Source organism: Dendropsophus ebraccatus, chromosome 1 (assembly GCF_027789765.1).
Source record: "Dendropsophus ebraccatus isolate aDenEbr1 chromosome 1, aDenEbr1.pat, whole genome shotgun sequence".
NCBI lineage: Eukaryota > Metazoa > Chordata > Amphibia > Anura > Hylidae > Dendropsophus > Dendropsophus ebraccatus.
Window position 1 is genome coordinate 108,506,368 of NC_091454.1, and position 21,740 is coordinate 108,528,107.

General features: G+C 40.1%; 1 protein-coding gene across 2 annotated transcripts in view; it reads right to left on the reverse strand.

Moving 5' to 3' along the window:
• CADPS2 (calcium dependent secretion activator 2) overlaps positions 1-21,740 on the reverse strand; it is a 424,688-nt gene that overhangs the window by 233,157 nt on the left and 169,791 nt on the right. For both annotated transcript variants that reach the window (XM_069976609.1, XM_069976601.1), the window contains exon 13: positions 19,346-19,533. In XM_069976609.1, the coding sequence (XP_069832710.1) occupies positions 19,346-19,533 (188 nt within the window). The remainder of the gene's footprint in view (positions 1-19,345; positions 19,534-21,740) is intronic.

Genomic DNA, 21,740 nt, shown 5'->3' on the forward strand with positions numbered 1-21,740 from the left:
CTAATTACTTAAAATGAAGTAGGTAGCATGACATAAACCACAAACCGAGTGAGAATAAGCAGTTCTATGTTACCATAGTCTTTGTAAAGGTGTAAAAAAGCTGGAGTATCTGAATGAAGCCAGGGACAGTAGGGTCCTTGCAGAAGATGTCATCCACTCAAAGTGTATCCTTTAGATTAGAAATATTATGGATACACTGAGCAGTCACAACATGTTAAAACAAGTCAATAAAAATATTTAGAATCTCTGGAATAACCCTAAAGGTTTATATGCTTAGCACAATACATGCGAACTCCATGGTCACTGTAATGCCAGGTCCACACAGTATTTTTTCTGCGATTTGGACTCATTCCTGGTTTTAATAAAAACTACTAAAACACAAGGGGGGTCATATAATAAGACCGGTGTACTCTTAACGCATATTCCCACGTCCCGTATTTCATGGAGGATTCAAACAGAGAAGCCCTGTGGTGGACTCTTTCCCTGCCCAGTATCATGTATCAATATGGTGCCAGAGCAGGTGCAAATATCTGCCATGGTTTACGAATGTTTCCAGGAGTAAACCATGATAAATTAGACACCGGACGAGGTTCCATCAGGCAGGCAGGGTGTATACCACGGAAAAGACAGAAATATGCGCCATTTCCATGGCGCATATTTAATCCAGTTTTGCCACATTGAGACCATAATGCATGCGACCTCCATTCTGATCAAATGGGTGTTGCGCGCATTACGGTCTCATTGTGTGATCGCATCCATGAAGAACCAAATTTATGGTTGAGGAGAGAAAATTGCTGCTGATCTGGAAGTGGCCGTGCTGACAGGTACACTATGAATTTATGGGGCACTAACCCCTTGCTTCTTCAGCCACTGTTATTGTTAAAGACCAGGCCCATGTTTTTCACTTCTGACCTCATTTTATGTTTTAACAAAATGTACTTCATGTTAGTAATACATTTTGGTCAGGGTTTAGAAGTTTTGCAGCACATTTGTGAAATTTCATGTACAGTAACAGCGGTGATAATCAGGTTTAGTAGCAGAAGCAAAGATTACATACAGTAATAGCAACAGCGATCACATACACTAATCAAGTATCCATACTTACTCGATCTACCAATGGCAGAAGTGACTGCACGCCTAACAGTTAAAGCTGCCTAATGACAGATCCACTTTAGGGCTAGGTTCACACACAATATTTTTGGTCAGCTTTGGTCAGTATAACAGCAGCAAATTTCAAAATAACGGTCGTTGTTTTAAAATAACGATAATTATTTGCCATTAAATGACGGCGATCCACTCAATTTCAAAAGTGTGGGAACATAGCCTGTGTTTTCAATCCACTCCTGGTTTTGGTTGCAAAATACTGAGCAAACATAGTGTGGGAACCTTGCGAAAGAAAGCAAAGTGACATCAACATACTTCATTGGGTTGTCCTGTAGGTGTCCTTAAAACGTGTGCAAAAAGAACTCTTTTTGAACTATTCTGAAATATTTCTTTTGTGTGCACTTTGGCTCTAGATAATAAGGATATAAAGTAATAAATGTCTATTTAGGATTATGTAATATAAGCGTTATTGTAATGGACTGCATTATATGTACTTCTAGTTTTAAACATTTATCTATTCACTTCTGACATGGTACACTGTAGTACAAGCATTTGAATGTTTTTATATTTATTTCCATATGATAAACATGGGGTCAATTGTATCAAGTGGTGGTGTTTCACGTTTGACTTTGTGATGTGATGCAATCCTAGGATGCCTTATTTTGTATATTTAAACCAGACTCACTTGCTTGGAAGCCAGCCATGAGTAAGGGAACTCTGTAAAATCACACCTGAAATGTGCAGATGTTATCTGGGGACTGTTGTTTTAGTACAAACCAGTGGTTTATAAATACATTGGAATTTTTGATTTTCTAACTTCCTAGACGGATCTTCAAATTGTATGCACTTTATTGGAGTAGGATCCATGCAGATATGGACACACTGAAGCAGTGAGCTGGCTATTTTTACTTTATCATGTCCTGTAGGTGTACACATTCTCCTTGCCCCCTTACCTTCTGTGAAAAAGGTGCTAACAATGTAAGTATTGCTAGCCCTTAAATACATTTCCAGATTTAAAGCCTGGTGCTAGCTGCAACGTGTGTGGGTGGTGTATGGGTGACGAGATGACTAAGTGTTTGTCAGTAGGAAAAGGTAATGCTATTCTTATCTGTAATACAGGGGCCAAATGAAGGCTGCAAAGCAGGACAGAACACAGTTTTAGGTCAACAGAATAGAGTTTGCATTGAAGCAATATGAATATGCTATATAAACAGCAAACTCTTAAGACAGTTGTGGTGGTCTGGGCCAAATGGAGAAGATAAAGAAAGAAAATGTCTACAAATTTTTTTTTCTTTTATATCATCATTGGCAAAAAGTTAAAGATTGTTTCCTATCTTAACTAACATATTGTAGCTATAAATATAGGGTTTGTCAAATTAATATTTTTTCAAATACATTAATTTAGCAAACCTGCCGCCTTCTGATATGCCCAATCTTCCTGCAGCCATTGCGGAAAGCTTTTTGTAGCTTTTTGCAGTGGTCCGGCTGGTGTACATATAGCTATAATGTAAATGTATAGAGAGATATAGAGTATATATACTGAATTATGTATTTACTGTATATATATATATATATATATATATATATATATATATATGCGAAATTAGTTGGCACTATACAAATATATATATATATATATATATATATATATATATATCCAAACACACTGTATAATATATATATTTAAATATTACTGACCACCACTCCGTTTTTAGAGCATAGTGGTGGTCGGTAACCTATACAACAAGCCGTCAATAATAGAAGGGAAAGGCAGGCAACATCAGGCGAAAGAGGGAAGTTTGCTAAATGAACGAATTTGCAAAAATATTTACTATGACGAACCCCACATGAATAACTATATTAGTTGAGATGGGAATACCCTTTTACAAAGCCTTGAAACGAATAACAATAATCTGAACAGAAGCGATAGAAGCTTTGGGACACAATTTCTTTACCTGCTTTGCTAGCAGCCTTTTTGTATTAGAAAGAGAATACACACACTCATGCATCGGTCCAAGGTGTTTAATTGGGGTCTACAGACTCTTTGTATTGATACAATTGTCTTTATCTTCATCAGCAGGACATTCAAAGCTAAAATGTTTGACGTTATGAAAACCATGAACTACGACCTTCTGTAAGATATACTGCATGGGAAATTTTCTTGTATCTTTCATCTCAATGCTGCTAGGAGGTAGCTGAGTGGGTGAAGGTATTGTAAGCTTATTTATGAGGCCGTATTGCTGTTCTTCAGAATATTTGTGTTTTATGTCCTTGGTTCTTTTAATACACATTTCCTATAATAGTCCGAGCTTTTCTGCAGTTCTGAATATGCAGACCAAAAAAACTCTGAAAAGTTTTAACTCATGATCTGCTGCAAATCTAAACAAAGCACTACTGCTGTACTACTGCTCCTTTGTGAGGTCTGTCTCAACCCAGCAATAAGAGTGAAAAGAGTTGACGCTTTATAGTGAGTGCCACAGTCTATTTCTCTATGAACTTTATCTATATGGATCGTCTTGTCATGCTGACCACCACCCAGTTTGTGCACACACCTACACCCAGAACAATTCTTCTGTCCCAGGTAACCCTTAGTGAACAGTTCCAGACTACTTCTCGTACCAGACAAAGCGCTATAAAAGTAGATACAATAATCCAACTCACCATACCTATGTGTAGAAATGATATTTTTTCAGTGAAACTTCTAAGATAGAAGTAGTAGTTCAGGCACTCACAGATTATAATCACAGATGGATCCCAAAGTATAAAACATAACTTTTAATAATATTCACTAAGGGGGAGATTTATCAATGATTTAGACAGCTTTTCTGACGTGAAAATGTAAAAAAATGTTGCGCTGAAGGTCACCCAGCTTTCCCAGGATCCTGTAAGGGTTAACCTTACAGGATGCTGGGAAAGCTGAATGACCTCCAGCATAGGCATGAGAGTTACAGTCTGGCTCCCAGGAACTTAACCCCTTACTTGCTATTTGTTTTTGCTTGTGTCTTTTCTTTTTGTTTTTCAGATAGCGGCATGCAGAGGATTACGTCAGATTCGTTTGAACTACGTCGATGACCGGTGGACTTTACTGTTCAATAAAATGGTGAATGAGGGGTGTGGGGGTGTTTTTATTTGAATAAAAACATTTTCTAGGTGTGTTGTGTTTTCTTTTATTACTTTATGGACTTAGTAGTGGAAGCCGTCTAATAGACAGAATCCTTTACTAAGTCGGGCCTAATGTTAGCCGGTATAAAATGCCTAACACTAACCCCCTATAATTACCCCAGTACCCAATGCCACCAGGAGTACTGGAAAGAGCCGAGTGCCAGTGGTACCGGGGTGTCAAAATTGGCGCTCCTGGACTGGGCGGCAGCAGGCTGGTAATATTTAGGCTGGGGAGGGCCTAAACCAATGGCCCTTTCCACCCTGGTGTTACCAGGCTGCTGTTTTTAACCCGTCTGGTTATGAAAATAGGGGGAACCCTACTCGTTTTTTTTTTTTATATAAATAAATTTAAAAAAAAAAATGCATAGGGTCCCCCCTATTTTCATAACTAGCCGGGTTAAAAACCAAGCAACAGCAGCCAAGTAACACCAATTCTGATCCAAACAAATCACCACCACAGAAAATAGACCAGGCGTATCCCTGATAGTAAATTGCACTTTAAATAGACCAGTCTATTCTTGCCAAAGCAGAAATAGACCACATCTAGAAAAATCCCTTGTTGATAAATCTCCCCCGAAAAGTATAAATAAATACACACCTTGTGTTCACAAAAAACCTCCACGAAAAATGGATCATAAACCAGATGCACAAAGTAAAATAATTCTTCCTCCTTCTATACCCATGGGACTTAATGCTCACCCATATAGTTCTGTTAGATTTCTGTTAGATAGCATGTCTGACCACTGTCAGCATGCAGTGATATAATACTGTGTGCCATTGTTTACATTTTTGTTTATTTACCCCCAATATTTGTCTCTAACTCCCCTGATGAGTTATCAACACAAAACATATAAGCTTAGGAAGGGACAGTGAAGGGCTAGTGGCATAAGGGGTAGTACGGGGTAGGGGCCGTCCTTCTCAGGACAATAACTCCGACACACCCTGAGCGAGGAGGGGTAGTCTGGTGTACCACTCAGGGAAGGTATAGGACTGAGTGCTCCCTAAATTTCATTGTAGTTACCCCTCTACACATCTCATTTATTCTCCAAACAGAACTATATGGGTGAGCATTAAGTCCCATGGGTATAGAAGGAGGAAGAATAATTTTACTATGTGTGTCTGGTTTATGATCCATTTTTTGGTGGAGTTTTTTTGTGAACACAAGGTGTGTATTTATTTATACTTTTAGTGTATATTATTAAAAGTTAAGTTTTATACTTTGGGATCCATCCGTGATTATTGTTGAAATATTGATCTCGCTGGTTCACGGTTGTGTTCATTATAACCATTTCTGTGAATACTCACAGATTATAGAAAAAGCTGTTTACTTCCAATGGAGGCAATGCATGTGGAGTCGACAAATTAGCAGGCTAATACTTTTCAGTAACCAAGATGGGGAGCAGTTAGTGTATGGTACAGAGATACCGTATGAAAGATTGGATGGGTAAGCCATACACCATATCAAATGGCCCCACATGCTGCTATGATTATATATTCTATAAATATGTTGGGATGTGAGAAGAGCAATAATTTAAGATTTTTGTCTTTTTCTAAATGGTACTAATTTCTTGTATGTGTTTTTTGTTTTGTACTGTCAGTGTTGTAATTGGCAGAAAAATTGTTCCTTTTTTGTTTAAAATGAAAAATTATTTAATAAAAATTATCTGATTTAAAAATACAAAGATTAGTTTTTAACTACGAGTTTCAGGAATAGAGAGGAGCAAAATGTATTGGCTATGTTTCAACTAATCTACTGTATCCGTAGGTGGAAGGAGGAAGCAGCACCCTTGAGGGGAATTCTGTTGTACATAACCTAGTGGAGTTTAGTCTATATTACCCTCAATGCAGTTTAGGCCGTGTATAAGATCGGCGTCAGCAATATGTAAAGTTCAAATATCACAAGTGGATATATTCATATCTGTGCTGTCAGTTTGCCTTTATTGTTAGCGGCCTCACATCCCCTGTTTACACAGGGAGATGTGCGGCCAATGGCAATAAATTTTGAAACAAGCCCTAAAGACATAATCAGCTGAGGATTGGAAGGTTTCCCTGCCCTCAGCTAATCGTTGACACTTTTACATGGGCCAATTATCGACCAAAGAAGGATTATTTACAACGATCCTGTCTGATAATAGGCTTGTGTAAAAGGCACTTAAGCTTCACTGCAAAACCCTACCCAAACTGGAGACAAGAGTCATGCTGTTTCTGGAAGAAAGCAGACATTTTTTTTTTTTTATCTTTGATAACCCCTTTAATCTAGGCTGACCAAGAACTGTGCCCACTGACTTGAGAACTACACCTTTGCTACTTTGGAGTGTGAGCTCCTCCAAAGTTAAATTTAAAAAAAGAACAAAATACACTAAGGAAAGGGGGTGGGGGAAATGGGTATTTATCAAGATTGATGTACCGGTACACCAGTTTTCGTTAAATCCCCACCCCCATAATCCTTGCTGTATGTATTAAATGCTGCACGCCTACCTGTAAATCTGGCAACTCTGGCTGCTGGTCTACATTTCAACCATGATATATGCCAGCTTGCCAATGTAAATCACAATAGATCAGGCACTTCACAAAAAGCAGTAATTCCTCACCTGTATTACAATGATAACCCCCTGCCACGTCATCAGCTGCTCAGCCGCAATTGACTGAGCAGCTGATGACGCGGCATGAGGGCTGGCTGGAGCGGTTCGGCCGGCCTCCCGAAGATGACGTCGTCGACACAAGATGGCGGTCGGGGTCGACAGCGAACACGTAAGTATAATGCACCAACACTTCCGGGGTGGGGGGAAACACGGGGAAGGGGGCCATTCACTTTAATAACACACATGACAAAGTTGTATAACTTTGTAATGTGTGTTATTTAGTAAATAAAAGTCAAACGCCGCACTACCCCTTTAGGGTTCTGTATCAGACAAGTCATATCTATATGCCAGGGAAACCCCTCAAAGGTATAGCTAGAGTGGAAACTGTGAGACCCAGTATCCAAACAATTTGTTGATAGCGGGCATAGTGTTAGAGATTTGTCATCTTACATAGCCCGAGACATAGACGTGGTGAGGATAGAGTGGCACGCCTGAAACTGTGAACTTAAATGGATTTATGAACTGGAAAGTTTGTCCCCTTTAAGGTTTGAATTTGGATTTTAGGCTTCAGTGACATCTTTTTTTCTTACTATACTACACTATACAAGAATTGTGATTCCATGATTAGGCTTGCAAAAACTATCTATGTACATCTAGTACATCTATGTAATGCATATTTAGCAAATTTAAAGGGGTAGTGCACCAAAAACATTTTTCTTTCAAATCAACTGCTGCCATGAAGTGCCAGAGATTTTTAATTTACTTCTATTAAAAAATCTCAAGCCTTCCAGTACTTATCAGCTGCTGTGTGTCCAGCAGGAAGTGGTGTTTTCTTTCCTGTCTGACACAGTGCTCTCTGTTGCCTCCTCTGTCCATGTGAGGAACTGTCCAGAGAAGGAGCAAATCGCCATAGAAAACCTCTCCTGCTCTCCAGACTGGAAATAATACCACTTCCTGCTGGGCATACAGCAGCTGATAAGTACTGGAAGGCTTGAGATTTTTTAATAGAAGTAAATTACTAATCTCTGGCACTTCATGGCAGCAGTTGATTTGAAAGAAACAATTTTTTGGTGCACTACCCCTTTAAGTTATATATTTGTACCATGTTTTTCTCTTATTTCCACTATGAAGACGGGATCATGGAATCCTGAGAACTTATGAAATATCAGCTACAAGTCAAGCTTTAATGTCTATGTCATGATCCTGCTATACATTATTTGACATTTGTTTCCATGTACAGTGGTGCCTTGGATTAAAAGCATAATTAATTCTGGGACTGTGCTTGTAATCCAAATCACTCTTAAACTAAAGCAAATTTTCCCATAAGAAATCACTGAAATGCAGACAATTGGTTCCACACCCCAAAAATAAATTTTTATTCTGAATAATATGTAAAATTAATGAAATAAACATTTAGAAACAGCTGGATATGTGATAATATAAGTTATTGTACACTATAGCAAACAGCATGTGGAGTATAATGTGTAGTAAGTGCATAAACCTAAAAAAAAAGCAGCAGTTTGTAGATACAGGATGGAACTGCAGATCCCAATAATGCAGTAACATAGTATAACAGGCTAGAATAGAGAAGTAGGACTGCTGTCAGAGGTATGTGTGGTCACATGACAGCAATGGGAAAGGGGTGTGTGTTCAGCATGGACCAATCAGGAAGTGAGAATCAAAGAGCTGTGTAGGAGGACAGTGACAGAAACCTCTCTATACAGTAGTGTGAATGGCTGAGTGTGAGTGCAGGTACATTGTAGCAGCAGTGTGTATAGCTGAGTGTGAGTGCAGGTACATTATAGCAGCAGTGTGTATAGCTGAGTGTGAGTGCAGGCACATTATAGCAGGAATGTCAGACAGAGACTGTAGAGAGCAAGAAGGAATGAGCAGGGTATATGAGGGCACATATATGCAGCACTCTCTGTCAGGGGAGAGGGGGGTTACAGCTATGAAGAGATCACATCCACAGTCCTGTCCCCTGATGCAAGCCCCAGCCTGAAGTGGATCTGCTATCATTTAGAAGGTGAGGGAGACTTCCTGGGCCAGAGTACAGTGCTGTAGAGCCGCTATGCAGACCATGCCCCTCCCCCATTCCCACTCCCATCCAGTGCTTGGAGCTCTTAAACTTTTGAAAAACTGTGAGCTCTAAACCGAGGTGCCACTGTATTTATTTATTTATTTTTTTAATTAATAAAGGCAGGTCTGTGTTAGCATTTTATTAGTTTTTGTACCTCCTTAACCAAATAATTTAGTTGGGATTATACATACTTCTGTGGCTATTTTCTTGTGCAATAGGGGTTAATAGCACTGTTTTATGTTATATTTATTTACCATGGATGTATCTTTCATCCAATATTGCAACATAATTAGTTATCCAGTTTTGGTACTTTTGGGCGTTTTACTGGGTTTGTCCTGCCTTGCATAATTATGGCTTGGTTGGGCTGGGTACAGTGTGATGCTGCAATCTGCATCTCTTGAGTTGCATAGCCGCTGCAAAACCATTCACCCGGTTGCCTTCTTTGTGATTGCATCGCTTCAAAGCAGCTTGTCACTACAGTTTTGGCACACATAACTTAGCAACACGGCTATCACAATGTAAGATAATATTGAGTCCAGCCACTGCTATAGTTATAGTACAGGGCTGTGTTGCCCTAATTTAAGATGGCCACCACTCGTGGTCTGCGGCTCATGTGCAAGGCAATGTGATGGAATTAGTGCCTATTGGAGAGTTGCATGCTTGCTCAGTGTGTGCCAAGCAGTGCTGTTTGCACAGGACACCATTGCTGTTTGGCTAAATAGCTGGTAACTATGTATTTTTATATTGATATTCTACACAGTCTAATAAAGGACCTATTAGTGGTATTACACTGTATATGTTGATATTACATCACTTTTAATACTATGAATTGTTGACAAGTACTTTTGTGATAAACAAGTTGTTTGAAGTTGTTACTGACACTAGTCACTTATGTTTAATAAAGGCTGTTGGAGCAGCTGAAATGTTGCATCTCTTGGTGAATAAAGTAGCCACATGTTGGATTCTCACTTAGATGCTGTCTTTTGAATCCGTATTTATTGACTTTTGAAAAGGATGTGGATCCAGTCTGGTGAGGTGTGCATCTAGTGTGTATATACTGTATGTTTCGCCTTATAAGACGCACTTTTTTTCCTCCCAAAGTGGGAGGAAAAACAAAGTGCGTCTTATAAAGCGAATACAACGCTGGACGGCTGCAGGGAAGCTGTCCCGCACGCCCAGTCCGCCCCCTAGTCACGTGATCATGATTTCTCCCGAGCACGTGACCAGTCACATGACCCTGACATCATCAAATGTCCTGCATCCACCAGCTTTCCATTGCTGCTCTGTATGTTGTGGTGTGAGCAGGGGCGGATTAACTTTACCATAGGCCCCGGGCTGTTCACCAAGCCTGGGCCCTCCCCACCCCACTGTAACTATGGCGGCACTAGCCTGGGGTTCATAGTACAGTATTGATAATAACAAGATTGCCTGATTTGTGCAAAATTGCCATAAAAAAACTGTGATTTTTTGCAAATCATGATGGAAGTGTAGCCAGGAGACAGTACACCACTGAAAGTATAAGTCTTTTTTGGTGGTCATGGGCCCCCCAGGAGCTCAGGGCCCCGGGCTGCCGCCCGGAACGCCCCTATTATAATCCACTACTGGGTGTGAGTGACACAGAGGTGCGGGCAGCCTGAGGATCCGCTCTGTGCGGCTGTCAGCAGTCAGCAGGCCTTCCTGTACCATGTGTGAGTAATGGCTTCTCCTCACTATGGCCGCCTATTCTGTTGCTCCAGTGTACGCTGCACACAGGACGGGGCCGCACTCACTCATAGAAACCGATGTTATGTGTGTACACGGGCTAACGGATTGACACATACTATACACTTATCTATAGACGCACGTACATGCTCACAGGTACAACTGCAGCTATACAAGATATACACGCTGATATATACTCAAAGCTACTGATATATACATGTTCAAAACATATTTTTTTCTATTTTTCTCCTCTTAAATCAGGGGTGCATCTTATCATAAGGTGCGTCTTATAAAGCGAAAAATACGGTATATTATTCAGCTCTTAAGGTGCTGTTGAAATGTTATATGTGCAGTATGAAAATAGACTTTCCTTTTACTCAAACAGTATCTTAACGAAAGTAATCTTATAACGCAGCACCAGCATGGATTTATGAGAGATCGGTCCTGTCAGGCTAATACGATCAGCTTCTATAAGGAGGTCACTTATAGACTGGACCTGGGGGAGGCTGTGGACATGGTGTATCTGGACTTTTCAAAGGCATTTGATACTGTGCCGCATGAAAGGTTGGTCTATAAAATAAGGATGCTGGGACTCGGGGAAAACATCTGCAAATAGATAACTGGTTGAGTGATAGAAAACAGAGGGTGGTCAGCAAGGGAAAATATTTAGATTGGGTTTTAGTTACTAGTGGGGTATCGCAGGGGTCAGTGTTGGGTCTACTCCTTTTTAATATGTTTAGTAATGACCTTGTAGGGGGGAGCAGAGTAGAATCTCAATTTTTGCAGATGATACTAAACTGGGTAAAGTAATCACCACAGAGGAGGAGAATGTCATATTGCAGAGGGATTTGGAGAAGCTGGAGGCTTGGGTGGAGAAATGGCAAATTAGATTTAATGTGAATAAATGTAAGGTTATTTATTTGGGTCATAGAAATAATAAGTACAGTTATGGGCTTAATAATAAAACATCGGGTAAAACTGCTACTGAAAAAGACCTGGGCATACTGTTGGACAGTAAACTCAACTTTAGTGATCAGTGCCAGGCAGCAGCTGCCAAGGCAAATAAAATAATGGGATGCTTCAAAAGAGGCATAGATGCTAAAGATGAGAACATAGTTTTGCCTCTTTATAAATCACTGGTCAGACCACATGGAATACTATGTACAGTTTTGGGCACCGGTATGTAAGAATGACACAGCTGAACTGGAGCGGGTGCAGAGGAGGGCAAAAAAGGTCATTAAGGGAATGGGTGGGTTACAGTACCAAGACTCGAAAGAAGAAAAAATGCTAGAAAAAAGACGATCTGATTACAAATATGTACAACTATATGAATCGACAGCACAGAGATCTTTGTAGTGGTCTTTTTACTCCTAGGTCTGTAACCATGACAAGGGGACATCCTCTACGTTTAGAGGAAAGAAGATTTTAACATCAGCACAGATGCGGATTCTTTGCTGTACCAGCAGTAAGACTGTGGAACTCTCTGACACATGATGTTGTCATGGCCAATTAATTAAATAAGTTCCAGTTATGGGCATTAGATTTCTTGTGATACGTTGATCCAGGGATTATTCTGATTGCCATTGGAGTCGGGGGGAGTTTTCTCCCTGCGATGGGGCAATTGACATCTGCCTCATAGGGGTTTTTGCATTCCTCTGGATCAACACAGTAGGGTTTCCCTAGGTTGAACCTGATGAACTCTTGTCTTCTTTCAACCTTAGTGACTATGTTACTATGATACAATTATTCATTGTTCATCAAGCAAGCAAGCATTGTTGAATGCCCTTACATACCTATATCTTTAGCTACCATTATTAACAGAAACGTGGCAAACCGCATATATACACTAATATATGTGTAAAAACATTAAACAAATATTAGAAAAACTAATAGAAAAAAGTTAGCACACAATGGCTGACCCCATAAACCTGTCACCTAACAATGAATAAAACACAGCAGTACTTAAAATTACTTTTGTAAGAATACATTTAAATCCAGTAGACTTAACACCTCATTCTACAAAGAAAATGTTGATAACACAATTCGGAACTGAAAAATGTGATAAACTGCAGGAACTTGAATTACAATAAAGCCACAAAAAGATATGCTGTAAGTACCAACTGGCCTACTTGTTGTTGGAGTCCTAAAAAGAAGAAAAAAATTTAGGAATTTTGTATGTGTGAAAAATCTTTCAGGTTTTTACAATCTTGCATATAGTGTGTTATAAAGAAAGCGATAAATGAAATTGACAGAAGAATATTTCCGCACTAGTCCAGCTGTTTATATCAGACTTCAAGGACACTTCTGCTCACATTTGTTCATTGTTCATCAACCAAGCAAGCACTGTTGAATGCCCTTACATACCTATTATTTCAGCTACCTTTCGTTTTAAATAGAAAACTGGCAAACAGCACTGGCTGTGCTACCAGTATGTGTAAAAAGAAAAAAAAGCACAGAATAATATATTAACTACCAAGAACCATGTAAAAATGTAACTTATTCAGAATAATAAAATATAAACTCTGCTTACATGATCTGTGACTGAATCAAGCATACTAGCAAATCTCTTGTAATACCACTAACAACCTAGTCATAAAGTACCCCACTATCCTTTCACACACAGGCATATTCAAGGGGGGGAAGGTTTTACAGTTTTAACGCTCCTTTGAGCCCTTATCAACTATATGGACAGTGGATGGTGTTAGTGAGCAGAACTTTTAATGCACTAAGGGTCCTATTAGACTTTTTAGATTAGACTTAGATTAGATTTTATGTTTTCTCTGATTAACGATAGATGATTGCAAATAAGCATGTTTACGAATGACCTAAAATTATTCACCATGATCGCAATCATGATCATTCGTATACTCTATTAGGTTCCGTTCACACGGAGTAAAACAGAATGGACAAGTCCATTCTTCAGTGTGGAGAGAGGAGGTGTGCAAGACCCCCATAGACTGTCATGACAGGGAGGCTGATGGGATTTGGTGAGCACAGACTGATGATGCAGACAAAGCAGGGGGGTTCAGGTAGAGAGGAAACTGAGCTTGAGTGGAAAGGTTACGGGCAATGAAGTGAGGAAGGAAAGAAGCGGGGCATATGTGGGAGGGGGCAGAGATATGGGTGTGGGTAAAACAGGACGTTCTGAGCGTTCACCGCAAAGACTACTGAGAGATGTAGTCTCAAAGCAGGGCACGCGAAGAGTAATAGCAAAAGATACCAAGAAAACTGCACGACTACTGTAAAACATGAAGAGTGGGGGTAACATAGGTAAAAACCTTGTTTGAAGGTTTTTTTTTTTGTTTTGTTTTTTTAAATAGTTCCCATTTAGAGATAAGAGAAAGTGCAGTGTACTCCCCAAAATTAGCTATGATGCAATGCGTCTCACTTAAAGCGAACCCGGAAGAACCCTTTTCCCCCCCAAACCACCGATACCATTGTCGCAGACATTCCATGTCTTAAATAAGATCTTTTGATCTGGGGGAGCAGTATCTATGAGGCGGGGCCTTGAGAATATGTGCTCTAGGCCTGCAGCACCTCTCTCTTCTTGCTGCACGCCTTTTTTATAAGCTATGCCCCTGGGGCAGGTGGGGCGAGTAGTGCAGACAGCAAGAAGAGATACAGTTAGGGCCAGAATTATTTGGACAGTGACACAAGTTTTATTATTTTAGCTGCTTACAAAAACATGTTCAGAAACACAATTATATATATAACTAGAAAATGTACCCGGCGCTGCCCGGGTATAAAGTGTCAGTGTGTTAATTAGATTTGTTCTAAGGTGCCCAGGCAAAGCTAAAGGTATTGTTTCATCTAAGTTAATCAGTGGAATTAGTGTATACCTGTAGTGCATAGTTGGAGGGGTTCTGTATACCCACAATGTATAGTTTTTAGGGGTCTCGCATATCTATAGTGCATAGTTGGGGGGGCTGTATACCTATAGTGTATAGTTGGGGGGTCCTGTATACCTGTAGTGTGTAGTTGGAGGGGGGCTGTATACCTGTAGTGTATAGTTGAGGGAGGTCCTGTATACCTGCAGTGTACAGTTGGTGAAGGTCCTGTATACCTGTACTGTATAGTTCAGGGGTCAAGTATACCTGTAGTATATAGTTAGTGCTGTTGGTGGAGGTCTTGTATACCTGTAGATTATGGTTTAAAGGTCCTGGATACCTGTAGTGTATAATTGGTGGAGGTCTTGTATACCTGTAGTATATAGTTCGGGGGTCCTGTATACCTGTAGTGCATAGTTTGAGGGTCCTGTATAACTGTAGTTCTTGGGGTTGTACTCATCCTCCTTTTGCCTTCAAACACACCTTCTCTCATACCTCCTCTGGATCATCCAGAGGGTCACTGGTGAAATTCCAAAGAGTCTGCTGGCATGAGCAAGGGTATCGTGCATGCTCTGCAGAATTTTAATCTATGACGGCGTAATGTGTTACTGACAGTAATCTTTGAAAGTGTGGTCTCAGCTCTCTTTATGCCATTGAAAAGGTCCTCCTGTGTGATTCAGGGCTGACTCTTGACCTTTTTTTTTTTTTTTTTTTTAAATCAACCTTCCCCTACAAGGCGAGACAGAGGTAGGTGCAGTTATTTAGTTTTTCTTCCTTTTCTAATAAGTATGTAGTTGCCTTCTCACCAAGCTGCTTGCCTATTGTCCTGTAGCCCATACCAGTTTTATACCGTTCTATAATTTTGTCTTTGGTGTCCTTGGCCATGGTGGAGAGGTTGGAGTGTAATTCATTATGTGTCTTGACAGGTGTTTTTAACCCCTAGACGACACAGGACGTAGAGTTACGTCATGGAAGTCTGTCACCAGACGACCCTGGACGTAACTCTACGTCTTGGGTGTTTCTCCGGCTATGAAGCGCGCTCTGGACCGGAGCGCGCTTCATAGCAGGTGGGGGCCGGCTGCAATCAGCAGCCGGGACCTCACCGGTAATGACACGCTGCAGCGATCGCGCTGCCGCGTGTCATTAACCCCTTAAACGTCGCTGTCCCCTCTCACTTACTGATCGGGACCTCTGCGGGGGTCCCGATCGTTAAAACAGACCGCCGGAGGTCTCTCACTTTCCTCCGTGCAGTCCGATCGGCGATCTGCTACACTGAGCCTGCACAGGCAGGCTTAACGAGCAGAGCGCCGATAACACTGATCAATGCAATGCCTATGGCATAGCATTGTACAGTGTGAGCAATCAAAGTACTGTATGTAAAAGTCCCCTAAAGGGACTTCAAATGTGTAAAAAAAAAAAGTTAAAAACACCAACACACTACCCCAAAGCCCCTCCCCCAATAAAAGTTGAAATGACCCCCCTTTCCCATTATATAAATAAAACATCTAAAAATAAATAAACAAATAAACATATAATATACCGTAGCGTGCGTAATTGTCCGATCTATTAAAGTATAACAAGCGTTATTGCGAACGGAGAATGGCGTAGACGAAAAGAGGGAAAACAGTGCGCGGATTACCCATTTTATGTTACATTATATATATAAAAAAATTCATTAAAAGTGATCAAAACGTCCGATCTTCACAAACATGGTAGTAATAAAAACTAGAGATCATGGCAGAAAAAATGATGCCCCATACAGCCCCGTAGGTAAAAAAAAATAAACGTTATAAGCGTCACAATAGGGCCATTATATTATTAACTAATTGCCAAAAAAAGGATTTCATAAAAAAAAAAAATATATATATATATATATATATATATATATATATATATATATATATAACATTAGAGAATCTGTGTAACCTGCATATGGTTGTGTTCGGACTGACCTATAGAGTAATAGTATCATGTCGCTTTTACCGTATAGTGCATTACGTAGACACAGGAACCCCCCAAACGTTACCATATTGCATTCTTTTTTACGATTTCACCTATTTATATCTTCATAAATAATATATTTGGAATTCCATCATACATGTTATGGTAAAATGAAAGACGCCATTACAAAGTACAACTATTCCTGTGAAAAACAAGCCATTACATGGCCTGTAGATAGAAAACTGAAAGTGCTGGAGCTCTTAGAAGGGGAGGAGGGAAAAACGAAAGCGCAATGATAATAATTTGCACGGTCCACTGGGTCATTTTGGGCCTGGTCCTCAAAGGGTTAATGCAGGTAACAAGTTCAAACAGGTGCAATTATCACAGGTTATTACTGCAGAGTAGGAGGGTTTCTTAAAGAAAAACTTAAAAGGTCTGTTAGAGCCAGAATCTTTGCTGACTGGTAAGTAATCAAATACATATACCATGCAATAAAATGCTAAAAAATTATTTAAAAATCATAAAATATGACTATCTGGATTTTTTTCATAGAATATGTCTCTTACAGTTAAAGTGTACCTACTGTTAAGGATGTCATGATTTTACTTTGTCTATTTAGTGAAGCCATTACAATATAGCACTGACTTTCTAAACATTTAAGATCTTTACATTTCTGAAACCTTATGTAAGTAAACACTAGTGCTATGCAAGTAACTCTTTTCGTACCTCAGACAATGAAGTACTGACATGAGCCTTAGTAGAACACCCACCTCCAGGATATATATTACAACTTTGAAACTTTTAAGCAAAAATTTTACATGCAACAGTCTCACTCACGATAGCATAAGCTACTGGTTATCAGAGACTTCACTACAGAAAACACTAGTCCTAACGCTTCCAGAGTTTAGGCTAATGGATTTAAAAACTTTTCATTTTGTCGAAGTATGAGTAGCATATATAATAATAATAATAATAATAATAATAATAATAATAACAACATTTATTTGTATAGCGCCAACAGATTCCACAGTGCATTATGATGCTTTTTTTGTCCTCAAAAAGTTGTAAGTCGAAAATATGTTGCAATAAATGTCATCTTTCACCCATTTTATTATGTTAACTTATTTAAACCCAAGATTTTACAAACAGAAACACTTCAATTAAAATTCAAGAGCAGGAATTAGGAAACTAAACTCCACATGCTTACTTGCTTTGTGCCATCAGCAGAGTACAGGTGTCAGGAATCTGCAGTAGCCTGGTCTGAACTGGGCCTGGTGTTTTGCTTTTGTGTGCCACACCCGATTGCTTCTCAGCTTCCGGCAATGCAGGAGTTAAGCTGAGAAGCTTCTGGACTTGATTTTGCACCTGTCTGGTCTCTGTGATTGATGGGTCTCTCTGCCTGTCTGTAACCTGGAAGATCAGAGCGCTGGTCCAATGGGGATCCAGACCGGGCTCTTGGTCAGCATAAATGAAAGTTGGGACTGAGTCCCAGCGCTGGCTATTTTGATTAACATCCAGATCCCAGCTACCCCTTGTCTATTCCTGCGCTCCCCATCCTAACTCCCTCTGCTTGCTCGTCTGTGTTACCTGACCTCTGGCTTTGACTTTTGACTATCCGACTGCTACTTGTTTTGTACTGCGCTGCCTGCTTGGTTTTTGACTTTGCCTGTTCGACTATTCTATATTGTGTTTGTATGTCTGTCTTGTTCTGTGTTGCACGTACTCAGTATAGGGAACGTCTTTGTGGTTGTCCACGGCCGCCTAGGGCCGAATGAGGCAAGCAGGTAGGGACAGTTGGTGGGTTCAGCATCAGGACTCACTGTTGTGTCTTGTCCCTGCCTCCCCTGTCCTGACAACAGGGGTCCGTATTATGCAAATAGAGAGAGGTGGACTTTCCATAAAAGCAGCACTAAAATTACAATAAAAAACTGCATAATTATGCAGATAACAACATCACAACTATCAGGGTAAAAAGGTGTTAAAAGAGTTGAGTAATAAGATAGTTTAAAAAGATGGGGTAAATGCAGTTTTTGATTTAAGCAAGATTTTGATTTAAGATTTAAGCAAAAACAACCCTAATATAAAACAGCCTGCAATGATTATTTTGTAATTGGTAAAATTAACAATTTCTAACAATTTTTTAAATATTAAGCTACATAATAAGGAGTTTCTTCCAAAAAATGCATACCTCTTGTCTCAAGTTTGGGTGTGGTTTTCAGCTACATTCAGTTACATTGTGAATGAACTTACATAACTCCGGCTTAAACTAAAAAGTTCAGGTAGAGGGTGGGGGGAAACATAATAAAAAATGTCTCCATGTCCCTACAGCACCATATCACTGATCTTGGACCCCCGCCGGCTTCCTCTAGGGCTCAGGAATGCCTGCTCAGCCACTAAGAGACTGCAGCAGGACACAGCTGCAGTCACTGATTGGCTGGGCGGATGTAGCAGGAAGCTAGGAGAGAATGAAGTCCGGTGGTTGTCAGAAAGATAGTGATGCGGCGCTGCGGGGGCAAGGGGATGGGTACACATTCTTTATTATGATTTTAATGGCCGGAGTTGTCCTTTATTGGTGTAGTGCTGTTTTTGTTATGTATCCACTGGACTGAAAAGCTTGTTGGGCTTGACAGCTGGGACTCTCACCAATCACAAGACCTGAGGTCCCTTCTTCCCTTGCGTGAATTGGGCAGCAGTTAAGCATATAAGCTGCTGCTCCATTTACTTTTTATGGGACTGCTAAAGATAGCAGAGCACAGCATTCTGCTTTTGCAGTCCCATTGCGAGTAAATAGGTGATAATTTTCAGGTGTTATGCCAAGATTTTAATTTACCACAAAAATGCAGTGAAATAATCTATAAAGTAAGCAATATATCTTGATTAGTACTATACAAATTACTTTATCAAAGAACATTTTTCCACAAAGGGTACATATTCCCCAATTCTGATACCTGTTTCCGTGAACATGAGAAGCACAGAAAGCAAAGCTATAATGAAGCAGTGTTGGGTCTATGACAGATCCTGTCTCGGCATGGTCGATCAGTTCTTTAAGATAGCAGAGATGACGATGGCAGCCACGTACACCATATCGTGCACAGTATTCATCTAGAACAAAAACTTGACCAGGACTGAACCAACCCTATAAATAAAATGGAAAAGATATGATTGATCTGGAGACAGAGAAAAAAATAGATTTAAAAGACCAAGTAGACTCCATAATGTACCCTCTTATATAGTATGACCCGCCATCATCCATCCACAGCAGCCGAGGTAACCGCATCCTACATATATAGTATAACCCGCTATCATCCATCCACCGCGGCCGAGGTAACCGCATCCTACATACTGTAGTATAACCCGCCATCATCCATCCACCGCGGCCGAGGTAACCGCATCCTACATACAGTATATAGTATAACCCGCTATCATCCACCGCAGCCGAGGTAACCACATCCCACATACTATATATAGTATAACCCGCCATCATTTTTTTAACTTAAACACTAAGTTACATTTTTCTCTGGAATATACTGTAACAAACTGTATAAAAATAGGGAATATAACAATAGACATAACCCCAGAGTAGTTAAATAACTCTGTATAATTAAAGAAAGGGTATCAAATTAGTATCATAATAGTAATCAGACAATACAATATTGATCAGTGGAAGCACACATATAGTATAATAAAGTATAAACATTAAGGATGTTTAAAATGCTTGTAGAAGAAAACAAGTTGCTGCAGTAAGGGATAATCTGACATAATAGAGGGCATTGTGTTGCTTTACCTATTTAATACATCACACGAACACTTATCCTTGCTATACCTGCTTAGAAACAGAGTACGTTTTCTCTGTTTTGGCTTTATGAATTTTTGCAGCAATGATAACATTCTTAATAGTTGATGTATACACAAAGGGGAAGATTTATGAAAGGGTGTAAATATACACCTGGTGTAAATTGCCCACAGCGACCAATCACTGCTCAGCTTTCAGCTCTGGTAAAATATAAAAGGAGCTGTGATTGGTTGCTGTGGGCAGTTTACCCCAGGTGTATATTTACACCCTTTCATAAATATCTCCCCCAAAGATTTCAATCTGGGTTGATGCAAAGAGAAATGGGCATTTAAAAGTATTCTGGCTATTGGATGTGCAGATGTCTAAACACTTCACACAAGCACTAAGTAGTATCTAGCTCTCTATTTGCCCTGAAATAGTAGTGCAAAACCTCTGGAGAAAATTGGACTTAATCCCTGAATAGTTCAGTGGATTTTTGGTTGGCTAAAGGATAGATATTAGAGGGTTGTTGTTAATGGTGTATATTCCGAGCAGAGACTGGTTACAAGTGGTGTGCCACAAGGGTCTGTTCTGGGTCCTATTCTATTTAATATGTTCGTAAGTGACATAGAAGAAGGTTTGGTAAGTAAAGTTTGTCTGTTTGCTGACGACACAAAAGTGTGCAATAGGGTTGATATTCCTGGAGGTGTCAGTAATATGAAAAATGATTTAGCTTTGCTAGATAAGTGGTCCAAACATTGGAAATTGAACTTCAATGTTTACAAATGTAAAATAATGCACTTGGGGAGGAGGAATCCTCTATCCGAGTATCACATCGGCAGTACTGTGTTGGAAAAGAGTTCAGAAGAGAAGGATTTAGGGTAGGGATGGTCCGAACAGAGTTCGGTTCGGGAACCCGAACCCTCGGTAATGATTCCCGCTGTCTGCCCGCTCCGTGGAGCGGGCGGATCCAGTGGGAGGACCGCCTGGAAAACTGGGATACAGCCATAGCCATAGGCTGTATCCCAGTTTTCCAGGCGTTCCTCCCGCTGGATCCGCCCGCTCCACGGAGTGGGCAGACAGCAGGAATCTGCAGGTTCGGACCATCCCTAATTTAGGGGTAGTGATTTCTGACAGCCTTAAGGTGAAACACCAGTGCAACCAGGCGGTGGGGAAAGCAAATCGTATGCTGGGATGTATAGCTAAAGGTATAACCAGTAGGAAGAGGGAGATTGTGATCCTGCTGTATAGAGCTTAGATGAGGCCACATCTGGAATACTGTGTCCAGTTCTGGAGACCTCATCTAAAAAAGGAAATTGATAAAATAGAACGGGTCCAAAGAAGGGCTACAAAAATGGTGGAGGGTGTAAGGCATAAACCATATCAGGAAAGACTTAAAGATTTGAATCTGTATAGTCTGGAGGAAAGAAGGGAAAGGGGGGACATGATTGAAACCTTTAAGTATGTTAAAGGACTAAATAAGGTTCAGGAGGGAAGTGTTTTTAGTAAAAAACTGAGCTCAAGAACAAGAGGACACAGTGAGAGGTTAGTTGGGGGAAAGATCAGAAGCA